This window comes from Cyrtonyx montezumae, unplaced genomic scaffold, assembly GCF_038088225.1.
Source record: "Cyrtonyx montezumae isolate F1298 unplaced genomic scaffold, pur_monq_1.0 scaffold_26, whole genome shotgun sequence".
Lineage (NCBI taxonomy): Eukaryota > Metazoa > Chordata > Aves > Galliformes > Odontophoridae > Cyrtonyx > Cyrtonyx montezumae.
Window position 1 is genome coordinate 2,780,513 of NW_027072003.1, and position 15,213 is coordinate 2,795,725.

At 47.5% G+C, this 15,213-nt stretch overlaps 1 protein-coding gene across 2 annotated transcripts in view; it reads left to right on the forward strand.

Annotated features, from left to right (window-relative positions):
• The first annotated feature begins 1,564 nt into the window (after positions 1–1,564).
• KCND3 (potassium voltage-gated channel subfamily D member 3) overlaps positions 1,565–15,213 on the forward strand; it is an 87,031-nt gene continuing 73,382 nt past the window's right edge. For both annotated transcript variants that reach the window (XM_065740394.1, XM_065740395.1), the window contains exon 1: positions 1,565–2,673. In XM_065740394.1, coding sequence (XP_065596466.1) covers positions 1,565–2,673 — 1,109 coding nt within the window. The remainder of the gene's footprint in view (positions 2,674–15,213) is intronic.

Below are 15,213 nucleotides of genomic sequence, written 5' to 3' on the forward strand. Positions count from 1 at the left end.
TCCAGTGCACGTCTGTGTGAAAAGTGTCTCCTTGGGATAAGCATCACTATGGGTTATTCTATGCCTAGTAATTACAAAACCTCTTCCAGCAGCAGCAAGATGCTTGCACGAGGGATTTCGGTTGTCCTTTAGATAGTAAAATTGCACAGAAAGATACTCCACATTAAGGTGATGAATGTTAATGTGTCCTGAAGAGGAAAGAGCATTCCTGGGAGCAGTTCAGTTGTTTTCACCACAGATTGATTCCATCATTTTTTATTCAGCATTTTGATGGCTGTTGAAATCAATAATGCTGCAGCCTTACTGGCTGGAATGGCAGCTTTCACATAATTAAAAATGTTCAGAGTAAAATTGCATAGAAGGATACCGTGTAGAGGGTATAATTAGGCTTTGAGGGCCTGAGTCAGTGGAATCAATGGAATCACCATTGATAGATTGGCTTTTGATAGGGCCACTAATGCACCTGATATGATAATGGCACCTTTCTCCAGATGATTTTACGATAGACGTGGAAGAACATTAGGGAAGTAAAAGTAAATGTAAGTTAAAAGAAGAAGGAAAAGAAGGAACATATTTTAAGAACTCTGACCAAAGACCAAAAAGGAAAAGAAAATTCCTGGCCAGATCAGAAGCACAGTAACCACTATAATTTCCAGACAATGTTGGCTTCCAGTGGTTGAGGATTTAGACAACTTGGGATATATTTCATCTAAAAATTCAAGACTGCAGTGAATATATTTCAGTTCAGCCTAATGGTCCTTCAGTTCTGTCTCTGTCTGCCAGGAAACCATCAGGGTCTCCTGGTAATGATCCTGCTGGAAGAAAGCTGTCCAAATTTGGAGGCTTCCCCTTTCTGCTTTTCTTGCTACTCTGCTGATAGCATTTTCCCGTGGTCCAGTGGAGGGAAGCAGTACTTCACATCAGTAAAACACATCTCTAAATCCAAGAGAGCAGCAAAAAACAAAAAAACAAAAAACAAAAAAAAAGCCTGCTGCTGAGCCCAGGTCTTTGATTAAAGGTGGAAGAAAGTGAATGAAAATCAGAGAGGTGATCAGCTTCACTTTGTATTCAACTTTCTGAAGCCTGGAAACCCAGCTCAGCCCAGCTGTTGCTCTTCATGGCATGCAGTTTAGCTGGGTGAACTGTGGGCTGATTTCACTGGCACTCCCAGCTCTTTCTTGACAGCTGTAGTTAAATGGATGAGCATGAGACTTACACCTGGGGAATTATGGATTAGTCTTGTTTGTCAGGCAGCAAATATAAATTACTGTGTTTATGCTACTTTTAAAAAGCTTTTAATGAGGAATCATTTGCTATTCAAAATTTCAATCCGTAATAATGCCATAACCTTGCTGAGTTGTATCTTCTTTAACATCACCCTTCATACAGGAGATGAGGGCAAGCCAGCCGTTTTACATTCTTGTGTACATTCTGATCTAGCTCTTGAGCACGATGGAGCAAGACACCCTGGCTGACTCTGTGCTGTGCTTTTATCTGCTCTGCCTTTCAGATGGAGCTGATCTGACTCCTACCCATCCCCTCCAGTAGCACAGCCAGGGGCACCATGGCTGCAGGGGTCGCCGCGTGGCTGCCCTTTGCCAGGGCAGCTGCCATAGGATGGATGCCAGTGGCCAACTGTCCCATGCCGCTGGCTCCAACGGAGAAGAACAAGAGGCAGGACGAGCTGATCATTCTCAACGTGAGCGGCAGGCGTTTCCAGACATGGAGGACTACACTTGAGAGGTACCCGGACACTCTGCTGGGCAGCACGGAGAAGGAGTTCTTCTTCAATGAAGACACCAAGGAGTACTTCTTCGACCGGGACCCCGAGGTCTTTAGGTGCATCTTGAATTTTTATAGAACTGGCAAGCTGCACTATCCCAGGTACGAGTGCATCTCTGCCTACGATGAAGAGCTTGCCTTCTACGGGATCCTCCCTGAAATCATTGGGGACTGCTGCTACGAAGAGTACAAAGACAGAAAGAGGGAAAACGCAGAGCGGCTGATGGATGACAACGACTCAGAAAACAACCAGGAAGGGTCCATGCCATCCCTGAGCTTCCGGCAGACCATGTGGCGAGCCTTCGAGAACCCCCACACCAGCACCTTAGCCTTAGTCTTTTACTACGTCACCGGTTTCTTTATTGCCGTCTCTGTGATCACTAATGTCGTGGAAACTGTCCCTTGCGGCACGGTGCCGGGGAACAAGGAGCTTCCGTGTGGGGAGAGATACGCTGTGGCTTTCTTTTGCTTGGACACGGCTTGTGTGATGATTTTCACAGTTGAGTACCTGTTGAGACTCTTTGCGGCCCCAAGTCGCTACAGGTTCATCAGAAGCGTGATGAGCATCATTGACGTGGTGGCCATCATGCCATACTACATTGGTTTGGTGATGACCAACAATGAGGATGTCAGCGGAGCCTTTGTGACTCTAAGGGTTTTTAGGGTTTTCAGGATTTTCAAGTTTTCTCGCCATTCCCAAGGCTTACGAATCTTGGGCTACACTTTGAAGAGCTGTGCCTCTGAGCTTGGCTTTCTCCTCTTTTCCCTCACTATGGCAATTATCATCTTTGCAACTGTGATGTTTTATGCAGAGAAGGGGTCCTCAGCAAGCAAATTCACCAGTATTCCTGCTTCCTTTTGGTACACTATTGTAACCATGACAACACTTGGGTGAGTATTACTTTTTCTTTTACTGAGCATCCCACAAGCTGTACTCAGAGCTCAACCTAGTTGCTCCTAAGCGGCTTTCTGGATGCATGTTGCAAAAGGGAATGGAAGTGTTATGGATTTGATTGTTCTTTGCCTGATAACTTCTGGAATCTGTTTATGAGAAGTACGAAACAGAAAAAGCACTTAAACCCACTTGACAAATGCTTGGCACGGTGGTAAATGAATACAGGAGAAGCAATCTATGGAGTAGTAGGTGCTGATTTGCTCTCATTCTGCGGGAGAGAGAAGTGGAAGGAAGTTGGCAAGTAGTGCTCGGGGTTTTTTTTCAGACATTCACTTGAGCTGTAAATTTTACACAGAATCTCTGGTGTATATTTTGTCTCTTTTTGCAACGCTGGTCACAGTTTCTTTGTTTGACATGCCAGGAGTTATAGGTGTGCTGAATTCAAATGGATATTGTGGGCTGATGTGCTCCTGAAGTCACTCAGTGATCTCCAGGACATGTTCGGTGGGATTTTTTCTCACTTAATTTAGCAAGAAATGGGCTGCTTCTTGTGTTTAGTGGTGAGTTCAAAAAGTAATTGTCATACACTGTAGCACAATTGTGGTAGAATCTCCAACACTCCTATGGACAGATGCAGAGGTAATGAAATAATCAAAGCAAAGGAAATGTAGCCTGTAGGGTGCTATTTTTTTCCTTCTGTTTCATTTCTCCCTTACAGGTATTTCTACTGAGATTATAGATTTGAGGTTCTGTCTCTCTGAACAAAAGCCTTTGTAAGAATGGCCAAGCCCCCACCCTGATGCAGTTACATAAAAAGAAAGTAGGCAATCATCCCTTAATTCTGCACATCAGGACACACTATGTCTGTTGGTACTTTGCAAAGAGTTTTCCCACTGGAGAGTTCACACGGCTTAATGCTCAGATGTAGACAATCCTCACTCTTGTAATATGGTCACCACTTTTTCTCTAAGCTGCTTTTGATTTTAAACACTTCTCTGTGCCTATTAGGCATGAACAGGCTCACAATGGCACTTTTAAATTATTGAAATTGTAATTCAGCTGTCAGAAAGGTGCAGAATCTGACGACAACTGGAAGTCTGAATTTCTTTGTTAAGTGAAAATGTCCATGTTTGCCATAGTCACCAAAAGATGGTCTCATTTCTGTTCCATATAATTGCATCTATCTGTCTGCAGACACATGCATGTTCACACAGACGTCCTTGCTATCTTTGTCACAGGAAAGTTGGGGTCAGTGTTGCTTGGGAACCAAAGTTCCCGGTAATAGACATGCAGAAAGTGCTGCAGAGCACAGTTAATGCTCTGCTTCCATTGGTGCTTGGTCGTGTTCCCTTTCCCTTCCTCTCAGAACACATAGGTGACAAAACAGAGTGATCCTGAGGACTTGAAAGCATCCTCAATCTGTTGCAGTCATAGAAATTATAGATGAATGAGTGCTTTAAATGAGTCGATAAGAATTAAAAACATGCAGGTGTATTAAGCAAAGCTTTGTTAGAGTTCACTGGAAAGGGACTGATAACCTGCTATCAAAGCCTTAAAGCTTACAGTCCCACTATTACTGATTCGGGGCTTTCTGTTGCAGGATTTCAATTAAAATCTCTGGCAAACAGTCTGCCAGCTGAGATTGCTGCCATTAACACAGACTCACAAGGCACTCAGAAATCTGGGCAGTTCCTGAAGAGAAATGCCCTCTGCCAACACCTGCCTGCCCCAGTCTCACCTTCCAGGGCTCTGTCATGGTGCTGTGCAGCACCAGAAGCCAAACTCCCCCTGCTTGCTTCCCAAATCCTATGACAGACAAGTTGATCCTATGAGCTATGTAGACCTCCTGCTGCTGTCAGCCCGTCACCCAGGGCAGCACTATGGCACCAAAATCAGCGAGCTGCAGAAACGGAGCTGTGGCCGCAGGACATTCCCATCTTCCTGGCATTTTCACACCATAGTCCATCTCTCTTTCTCCAGACATCACTTAGCAGTGTTTGGAAGGCTCTTGTTACTAATGAGGGCGCTGGCAACTCCCATCTCACAGCGGTTGCCAGAAATGCAGCTGAAGTTCCTAACGTTCTTATCCCATCTGCCTTCACCTCTCATTAGTTGCCTGTTAGCTGCTGCCATCCCAGCACTGCTCAGCCTAATATCACATAATTCACTGTAGCCAGTATTTGAAGCAGGAGATATGAAGTGCCACAGTTTTTAAGCCAAATGTGTACCCGCGTGTATATATTTCTCATTTTGAACCCTGAAACTTAAATCAGGTAATGAACATTTCCCTGGCACTGTCATGTCTTTGCTTGTGGTGGTGTGATTTGCAGTGTGGAGGATAACTTCTCCTGTGTTTCCAAGCCCATTTTAAATAAAGGGAAAGTTTACTGGCAATGAAAAGCCAAGGCTAGAGCTAGGAAAGCTCTAACAGATGTTCCAGTTGGCTAACGTTAATAATTAAAATAACAAATCTAAGCCAGATATTTGCTGGAGTAAATTAAATTTGTTCAGTTGGAAGCAAGGAAGTCGTTGCCATTTGTACGAGCAGCCTCTGTGCACAGCCTTGTACACAGCCACGGTACAGGATTTTCCAAAAGGGTTTTTCCTTGGAGCAAAAGGCACAAAAGCAACAACAAAAATGGGGGAATCAGCAGCACAGAGAGGGAGGTACAGCAGCTTTTCTGGGATGGGAAACAAAGCAAAGGAATTAAAGGATACTGACCACGCATCTCAGAACCCTCTGCTGTGCTCATCAGCCCCGCTTTAACGGAGGCTGTTTTAATTTAGCACAAGTTAAATTTTGCTCAGGAGGTTTTATAATGAAAGCACTATTCTTAGGTGCATCTCAAATCAATCTGAATTACTGAAACAACCGTTCACAATTTAACTGAGGCTGGCTATCCAGTCCAGGCAGCAGCACCTTCCTGGGCGGCAGCAGCTGCCCCTCGCCCTGCAGCACCCATCCTCTCCCTGCCAGCATTTGTGGCCCTGCCTTGCTTTTAATTAACTCCGTATGCAATGGCCATCAGCTTCACACCTACACTGAGACAGTTTAATTATCGTAAATCGTGTTCCCTTGCTACCAGCACACTGTTTACATTTACTTTTAACTAGGGTTTGCCTCTGGCCCCCATCCCTGTGCTCCAGTGTGACAAGCAGAGCTGCAGTGCCGGACCCCCCCCCGCTTCTGCCCAGCTCCTGTTTCCCTCCACTGTTTATGGCTGTTTTCGTTTCACCTGACAGCAGCAGTATGTTCAGCCTCCCAGGCAGCTCCTGTGAGCACAGCACGGCTGTGACCCCCCCCCTGCCCACGCCTGTCCCCGTGGGGTCTGTACTGTCCCTTTGGGTTTGGCTGGGACAGCAGAACTGTATCTGTGGAGTTTGTTTGAGGAGCCAGGTCAGCACAGGGATGTCATACAGCAGATGCACTGGCCTTGCCATGTCAGCAGCCTGCTCTGCAGTGAAGAGGGGAATCCCTGAGTGCTGGGGGAGCTGGGAGCAATGCACAGACCCCGAGTGCTGGGGGAGCTGGGCTTGGGCTCGGGGGCTGCTCCTCTGCACTGAGGTTACCCCATTAAGAGCCCGAGGTTCTGCAAAGTGTGGGGTGAGGAAGCGAGAGAGAGCCAACGTAATCAACCGTTTCATTATTAGTTTCATTGATTTCCTGGGCTTTCTTTTTCATTGGTATTCAATCCCGGGGATGAGATGCACGCAGTGGAACAGGATGTGAAACTGCACTGCGTGATGGGGATCTCTGCAGCACTGCTCCATGCACAGCCCCGGGCTTGCAGGGCTGATAGCAACCCTCATTCACCCTCGTCCGTGTGAACCAGGAGGAGTCTGCAAAGTCAGGGAAGCCATAAACCGGTCCTGGAGCGCTGCCATGCCGGGCGCTCCGCGAAGCGTGCGCCTCAGCCCCGTAGTCATGTTTTGTGTGTCACTACTTTAGTAACTGCCATTAAGAGGAATCCGAAAAACCGCTCTAATAGGAACGCTGCTTTGCATATCTGACATTATCAGTGGAGAGACGGATGAGCTGTGGGACGTGTCCTTTGTAAAGCGAGGTGCCAGCACCTCATCGCTCTCCCCATTTCCTACAGACAACAATTCTTCTACCCACAGGCCAGGGAGCAGCTTGGATTTAATATACAGGAAGCCCAATCAGACAATGAATTGATGGAGCTACACAAAGAAGCCATTTGCTTGAGCTATCATTCTCCTGACTCCAGCTTCACCTTAGATGAAGTGTGTATCAATTTTCTTCCCCTAATGGATTTACAGATACCGCGCGTGAAACATCTTTGTATCACAATCAGAGACGGAGCCTTTTCCTTCTCTGCCTCGATGCAAATCTCCATCTCATTGTTGAGCTATTTGCACTCACCAGAACCCCAGAAGTATTACAGTGCCTGTCTTCATTCCCATGCAGGTGGAAATCACTGGCCCTTTGTGGCCTTACTTGTCATGACAGCACACACGTGCAAACACCTCAGTGGGTGAAATAACTTTCCTTCAAGGCAAACTCGTGCGAGAGGGATGTTATTTTGAGTGATGCTGAGTAATGGTACAGGCTAAAACCACAACACAACTACTACACTTACCAATGGGAACCTTGGCAGAGATGCATCTATAGCAACTGAGCTGAAGAAGCTTTCACAGATCCTCATTCCTGCTTCCCTCCCCAGCCCTCAGCACAGCAAGTGCCTGAGAGATGCAGATTGCAGAGAGCATTGTATTATGGAGTTGAAGGGAAGTGATTGGCTTGCTGATTTGGATCTGAGTTATTTTTAGTCTCATAAAATGATAATTTCATAACAGCGCTGACCCAGTAAAAGTAATTAGTTTACAGTGATCAGCTGAAAATAGGGGACAGAGTAGCCACTGTCAGTATGAAGGCGGTGAAAGGGGAAGGGAAGTTAAAGGCCTGCAACAAATGAGCCAGAACGAATTACGTCTCTTAGCTGATTACATCCACGCAGTCAAAATCTGTTCTCAGTGTGCACTGCTGCACGGGCACAGAGAGCTGTGAGAGTGTCAGAGAGATGTCCCAGCTCAGAGCCAGCACCCAGAGCTTTGGTACCATGCTGCTGTGCTGTGCATCCCTGCCCTGGTGCCTGGGGACAGAGCTACCGCAGTGCTACCGGAGGACAGAGCAGGTTTGTATGTGCCTAAAGCAGCACGAGCTCTAGGAGCAGAGGGCTCAGCCTGGCAGCTGCTCTGTGCTTTACTCTGAGAGTTGCTCTGTGCCAGACCTGTCCCAGCCTTGGTGGCCGCCCCGGGATGAGCTCAGCCCTGCATCTTTCTCAGACAGGCACTGTCAGTTCCACCATTTACCAGCACTACATTAGAGCACATTCAAGGGCTGTAATTCACCTCTTCAGGTTACAAGTAAGGGTGGAAGAGTTATTTTAAAATCAATATCTAGCAGAATGCCATTGTTCCAACATTAAAACCTGCTGGGAAATTACTCAGAGGTATGTGGCAAGTGAAATCGCTGCCTGCCTGAGGAGGAAACAATTCATTACCTCTTTAAAAGGTGCTGATCTTTCCTGGCTGTTTGTTTCGGTTTGCATCCTGAGGAACGATGCTGCAACATCTGGTCTTTCCTTCTCTCTCTCTCTCGTTAGTGACTTACTTCTTTCTCTTGTCCTGGCTCAATGCTTGGATGTCTGTGCAGGGCTGTGGGGTTTGGGTCTGGGCTGCACGCTGCTGCTCTGTGCTTCACGTGGGGTCTGTTCCCCTACAGATGCATCTAAAAGCATTGGGCTGAGGTGGGCAGCCGTGCAGAGCCGCACAGCAGCGGGCTGAGTGCCATGAGATTTCAGGAGCCTGGGGCAGCCTGCTGCTTTCATCTCGGCCTGCCATCTGCAGCAGAATTAAAACACAGATCAGCCTTAGCGTTTTGCCTTCAGGACTTTGCAAAATTTGGCTGCTGTAAAGCCCTTGAGAAGGATTGTTTGCTTCTGCAGAGAGCAGCCCCGCAGAACGGGGCCACGTACCCCTGAAACCTCAGCTCAAACAGAGCCGAGCTGTGGGCACAGCAATGCCACGCGACCTCCCAGAAACAAAGACAAGACCTCAGCAGTCCGGGCCCAGTCCTGCGTCCGAGTGTTGGTGCTGAGCAGCAGCTGAGCCCTTTGCCTTGCAGCAGCAGTGGGAGCTGTCAGGTTGGCTGCTGGCAGCTGCTGTTGGCCCGACAACACGTCCTCATCGTGCTGAAGTACCCTCAGCTTTTCCGTGCGGATAATTATTTTCCATGTTCTTATTGCTGTATTCCTTCTGCGCATGTGACTCCATCTAAGAGACACAAATTGCTGCTGTTTCTCTTCTGCCTGTAGATACGGGCTTTCACATCAGGTGTGAAAACAGCAGATGATAAATTCCCACTAGCTTTCAGCCTTTAAGGTTTAAACGCACAGCTTGGAGATAACAAGGTTTCCCCCACCAAGCTGACAGCCCCTTTATTTCTCCTCTGTACCAAGGAAAACACTTTTACTATTACTTCATCCTTCTTGTTTTTCACCCGGTTGCCACAGCTCTCACTTCCACGTCAGTACGCTCCATGCGCACTTCTGGTGTGCAATTTGTACACAACATGTCATCAACGGGACGCACTTCTTCTCTATTTTTGTACGAGCAGTCGCACAAGGGACTCATCCTCCTTAAATATTAATTACAGTCACCATGGTAAGGACAAAAATAATGCATTATTTTTTAATTGGAAAGGATAAGGCAAGCCAGCTATTCTTGCAACCTAATGCTTGGCAGAAGTGAGCTCTCTTCCAAGGGAGAGCTGAAAGGAGAGAGCTGCTCCGAGCTGCCTCCTCCTGGAGCCCATCTCCATTAGTGCCTCTGCTTGGATCAGGAGTGCGCTCTGAAAGCAAACTCTCCATCATCCTGTCCTGCTGCCCCGCTCTAAGCACAGATCCAGAGCTCTCCAGCAGCATTCCTCCTGTCGAGACACGGATGGAAGGCAGCTGAGAAAACGTCCCTGTTGTGTTCTTACAGCCCACAGGTCCTCGGTCCATGCACTGGACTGGGTCTGGCTCAGACTGAGCCCCCGAGGAGTGCAGAGTGGGCACTGCATCCTTCGCTCCAGAGCTCAGCTCCCACTGAGCCACACCACTGCTGGGGCACAGACAAACTTATCTTTTCCCTGCGCTCGATTTCAGAACTCATTTTCATTGTAACCCTGCTTTATTGTCTTTTGAGGCTTCGATATTTGCTCGACCTTTTGTCACTGATATTAAAGAAGAGCTCCAACTTCTTCTTCCTGCTTCTACAGAGGGAAGGCAGGAGGAGGCTGCTGTCCAGATAACAAACTCTGACACCTCTGTTACTCCACTGTATGAGAGACGTCTTCCACTCCTTAGTGTCTGAAATGAACAGAAACAAAACTAAAATGTTCCACACTGAACACGAATCAGTGAAGCACTATTGCCAGCGCATGTTCTTTGCTGTCACACATCTCAGTTGTGCTGCTGGTTCAGGAAGATGTAGCAGCCCACCTCCCACCCCGCTCTGCACCAGGGAGAAACCCTTTCTGTCAGACCTGCTCTCTGCATAATGACCCAGCATGCTGAATCCCTTGCTCGTGCTGTGTGTGTGCTCTAGAGCTCCCTGCACAACCATTGCATGCAGATGGGCAGTCACGGGCAGCTCGCAGGAGGCAATCACAACTTCTACTCGTGCCTCTTTCGCTCTCCTGCCTACTTGCATCTGCCCCACCGTCTGTTCCTCCATCCAGGGAGCATCCATCACAGAACAGGATGAGTCCTACTGAGTCAGACTCTCGGCTTCGGTTCTTGAAATGAGCTGGCATGGTATTCTCGCCTTGGCACGCTGTGTGCAAAGACTACAGCCCTTGTAGATGCTTTTCTGCTGCAGAGGAATAGCAGGCCAGATTAAATAATAGAAACATTCATTCAGCGAGGCAGTTGTTGAATGAAAATATGTAAAACAGATCAAATTAGGTAAAAGTCACTTCTCTTGCTAAGGGTCAAGCAAGCAGTAAGCTAGGCTGAGGGAGACAAGATTTGGGCTGCAGAGGGCTGAGCAGGATGAATTCCCCCACTAATGAGCTTAGTGAATAAGCTCATTACCTAATGAGCTCTATTGAACAAGCTTGATTTCCAGCCCAGGGAAAGCCTTCTGAACAGATAAAATGTAGGTAAACAGCAACCTCCTTTAACAGAAAACGTATCTGCAGCTCCAGTGCAAAGCCACTGTCATGGTCAGGTTCTTCCTCGGAGCTGTGGACAAAGCTGCAGTGCTTTGAATCCTTCTTCTTGGTGGGAAAAAAGAAACAGCCGTTTAAACTGATGGATAGAAAAGCAATAAAAAGAGTCTCCTCTAGAGATGTTCAAGACCCACCTGGATGCCTACCTGTGCAACCTGGTCTAGGGAGCTGCTTTGGCAGGGGGGTTGGACTCAGTGATCTCCGGAGGTCTCTTCCAACCCCAACAGTGCTGTGATTCTGTGAAATGGTAGATGCTGTTTTCCAGGTTTGCTCATTCTTTGCAAATTCAGATACAAAAAAGAATGTACACTAACAATGACGGTTCAAACGTGTCCTAACACCTTTCCTTTGGTACAGCCCTCGGGGTGTTCTCCATATAAGACAACACATTGCCAGACTGGGAGCCTCCAGAGCTCCTCTCCAAGCACAGTCACTCTGCAGTTCTGTGAACAAATACTCCTGGAACGGCATCTTTCTCATCAGATCAGACACAACGGAGAGGTCTGAACAAATGGCACAAAGGAAACCTCACACCCACGCCGTCCTGTGACAGATCTTGTGGGTGATTCACTGCCCAGAGAGGTGGGAGTCTCCAAATACCCGCTGTGTGGGCAGCAGTCCATCATGGTCCCACGCACAGCTTTCCATAATGTTCAATTCTGACAGACTGGAAAAGAAAGGAGAAAGTGAGATTTCAGAAAGGGAGACCACGTCTACAGACGGTGAAAGAAAAAGCTTGAAATCTTAATGTTGTCTCCCGCATAGTAACACTCGTGTTTAGTTCTGCTGCTTTTTTTTGGCCAGCAAAAGGCTCTCAGCAGATATGAAGCACTGTTCTGCTCCCACAGTTGTGCTGAGCTCAGACTCTGCCACTGCCCATCCTCTGCCTGTGCTCCTCTGAGCAGAGCTGGGCTGTGTCTGAAGAGGGGAAAGGGACGGAATATCCAAACTCCGCACTAAGCATTAATTTGGTGGGAGATAAAGGATTCTGAGGAGAGAACAGGTGTCTGCTCTTAAAAAATATATTTAAACCCATGCATGCGTGCCCTCAAGTGCACATCACAGGGTAAATAAACGCGCTCACAGCTCACTTGTACGTGTCAGCATATATTTGTGTGATTGCAGCATGAAAGTCTGGCACCAAATGTACTGTGAACTGAAAATGAATTTCAGCAGCTTTTATGATTCATTTTTGTCAGAAACAAACGAGGCGTCTGCAGCCTCCTCGTTAGCTGTGTCCGGCGTGGCTCCTCCATTGCTGCTGTGCAGACAGCCCGCAGCCACGCTCCCTTCTGGGGCTGCTTTATTGACAGCTTTCCTCCTGCAATCTCATCTGTGTCAATAATTCTTTAAGGGTTGTGCCTGCCTTGATTGTAACGTGCTTCGCTGTACCTCTGTTGCAGGCAGTGGGTCCCGTGGGGAAAAAGGAGTGACAGTGGCGGTGGAATGGGACTGCAGGGTTTGGACGGGGAGGGAAAGGATGTGGGAGGTGTGCAGTGCTGTTATGGGACAGCTGTCACAGCAAGGAGGGTCCTGCACAGAGCTGCTCCTCACCCACCTTCACCCATGGGCATCCTGTGAGGAGCTGAGATTTCAGCTCTGGGCACTGGAAGCACTATCGCTATGTCAGATAGGATTTGTGCGTAGCCATTAATAACTGCTTCCTTGGCAATATCAAAACAGTGTGGGCAGACAGCGCTTCTACCTATAGCACTTGTCTGCACAGTAAATCAAATCCGCCCTCTACATCATCACAATCAGAGGAAGGGCATTTATCCCAACACACGTGTGTGCAGTGCTTCACCTGCAGTGGGAAATGCTTGCAGTGAAAAATGTCAGTGCACAAAGTCCCATCAGATCTGGATGTGGGGGACTGTGTGGGAGATGTGCCCAGGCACAGGAGCAGGCCTGGCCCTGCAGAAAGCCCATCCACAAACAGCTCTGGGGCTCGATCCCAACGCATGATGGGCTCTAAATAAAATATCAAAGACCTCCATCTCTTCTCGCAGATGAAAGGAGAAAACGGGGGAAAGAAAGATTAAAAAAAAACCTCACAGAGTTGGAGATGGTAGAATAAAAGATGCTCTACAGGTCTGTGTTTTCCTGCTTCAGAAGGCAAAAAAAATCAGCTAGCAAAGTGCGAGCAGGAGTAACGAGCCTTCCCAGAAGTGAAGTTGGGACTTAATGATGAAATGCTGTAAATAATGAATTGACAGCGTCCTCTCACCATGGCATGTGTGTGTGTGTGCAGGTAAAGAAACAGCAGTGCACCCTGCCGTGGCAGGATGCTATCAGGAGCACAGTGTAGGTGCCTCTCCTGATGCAGGGATTTAACGGAGCAGTTCTGTTCCACACCTCCCCATTGTGGGCTGGAAGTGCTCCTGTTCCTGCAGTGTCCTTCGTTCATGTTAAAATCTGTCCATAATTGATCGGTTTCAATAGGTGATAGCTGTGTGTTGTGATGGGAGACCGACTCACTATGCACTGTGCAACAGTTGGCATTACAAAACTCAGATGTCGGTGCCTTGGGGGGTTGGGAATTCTACCCTGAAGTGCACTAAGGGGGAAAGAATGAGCTCGGGGCCAAATACCACCAAACAGTATGCAACATGTTCCATGGCAGCAAAGCAGTCCCCTCCAACTGCAGCGTAATGTAAGGATTTGAGCTTTTTCTATATAATCCTTTCCAGAGTGTTCATGAATGCGCTGTTCTAATTGGGTTTTTAGCCAAACCTGACCTATAAAACACACCCAAATACTCAGCATAACAAAATGTAACACAATGCAACCACAGGGGTCCATTTGCTGTCTAGGGCCCAACATGCCCTCTAGGTCCGTTTTTCCACTCATCTTCCAAATTCACTTTTCCATCCCATCCTCTTAAGCTCAGGTTTGATTGATAAAACAAAAGCAGCCTTATACCACTGTGTCCTGTGGCGAACAACCCGTGTCCCTCACAGCCATAGAAGTGATAAACCCAACCCAGAGCTCACATCCTCACGCTGTCTTCCATTGCTGTGTGGGGCACCGACCCCGGAGCTCAGCTCTCTTGACCATAGACTGACTCTCATAACGAAGAGCGCTCCCAGCTCCCAAGAGCAGTGACTTTAAGTGCCTTTTATTTGGGTTCTTGTCCATTTCAGAAGAGATCCGTGGTTTTCTTTTTTCTTTGGGTCCTTGCTTCTCAGGCTGCCAATGAACAGAGTGCTCACAGAAGCACAGAGGGACGTTTCCCATTGCAGGAATATGGGGAATGCTCATTTTGAAGTATGGGTTAATGTGGGCTCATGAGCACGTTTGCCCAGCTCTGCTCAAGGCATTGCCAGTGCAGCAAACAGAAAGCCTGGCCTACTCTTCCACTGATGGAAGGGCTTTCCCTGTGCGATGCATCGCCGTGCTGCTCCTGGAGCCAGAGACAATGACAGAAATGCAACAAATCATCTCCTTCAGCAGTGGAGGAGTGGACGGGGTCCAGCCTTGGAATTTAACAACCATCACTCTGCCTAATCGGCATTCAGTGTGTATTTTTTCCTTGGACAGATCTATCACAGGTTCATAAAAAGCCACAAGATGACTGTCACCGTTAAGCAATTACATGCAAGATGTGTAATGGAATAGTTGGAGACAATGCCACAAAGACTTTCACAGCACAGGGCTGAATTTCGTGCCCTTTCTATGGAAACATGACGAGGAAAAGAAATCAAGTGAACAGAAGTCACAGCCCAGAGCTCAGAGCACACATGGGCTCAAAGGACGTTTAAAATCTGCCATAAGCAGTTGAAGTCCCGTGAAAATCAGGTTGAGAAGACATGAAAAGATTCTTGAGGATTCTGTATAAGATGTGAACTGCAATCACACTGCTATATATATCTGTGATAGAAGATAACCATAAAACAAAGGCCTGAAGCACTGAGTAGTTACCCAGTGTTAGCTGGATACAGCAGTTTGACCAGTGCAAATTTGTTTTGAAGTGTTACCATTTGTACATGGTAGAAAATAAGATCCCCCTTGCAAAAAAATGTTTATGTGAGTGGTAGAAAACAAAGCCCATTACACGAAGCCCTGAGGAGGGATGTGGCAGAACCCAACCTGTCCTCTCCCAGCAAAGCACATCACTTTCCATGATAGGTGCTCAGAGCTTTGTGTGATTTAAGAGTTCTATACGTGCAGATCTGTGCCTGATGGGCTGCACTGGAAGGTGGGCACAAAAAAAGATCCCATAGCACAGCCTATGCCTGAGCTGTGACTCAAGCTGCAGAGACGGATGCTCTCCCAGCTCTCTATTGACACATGGGAT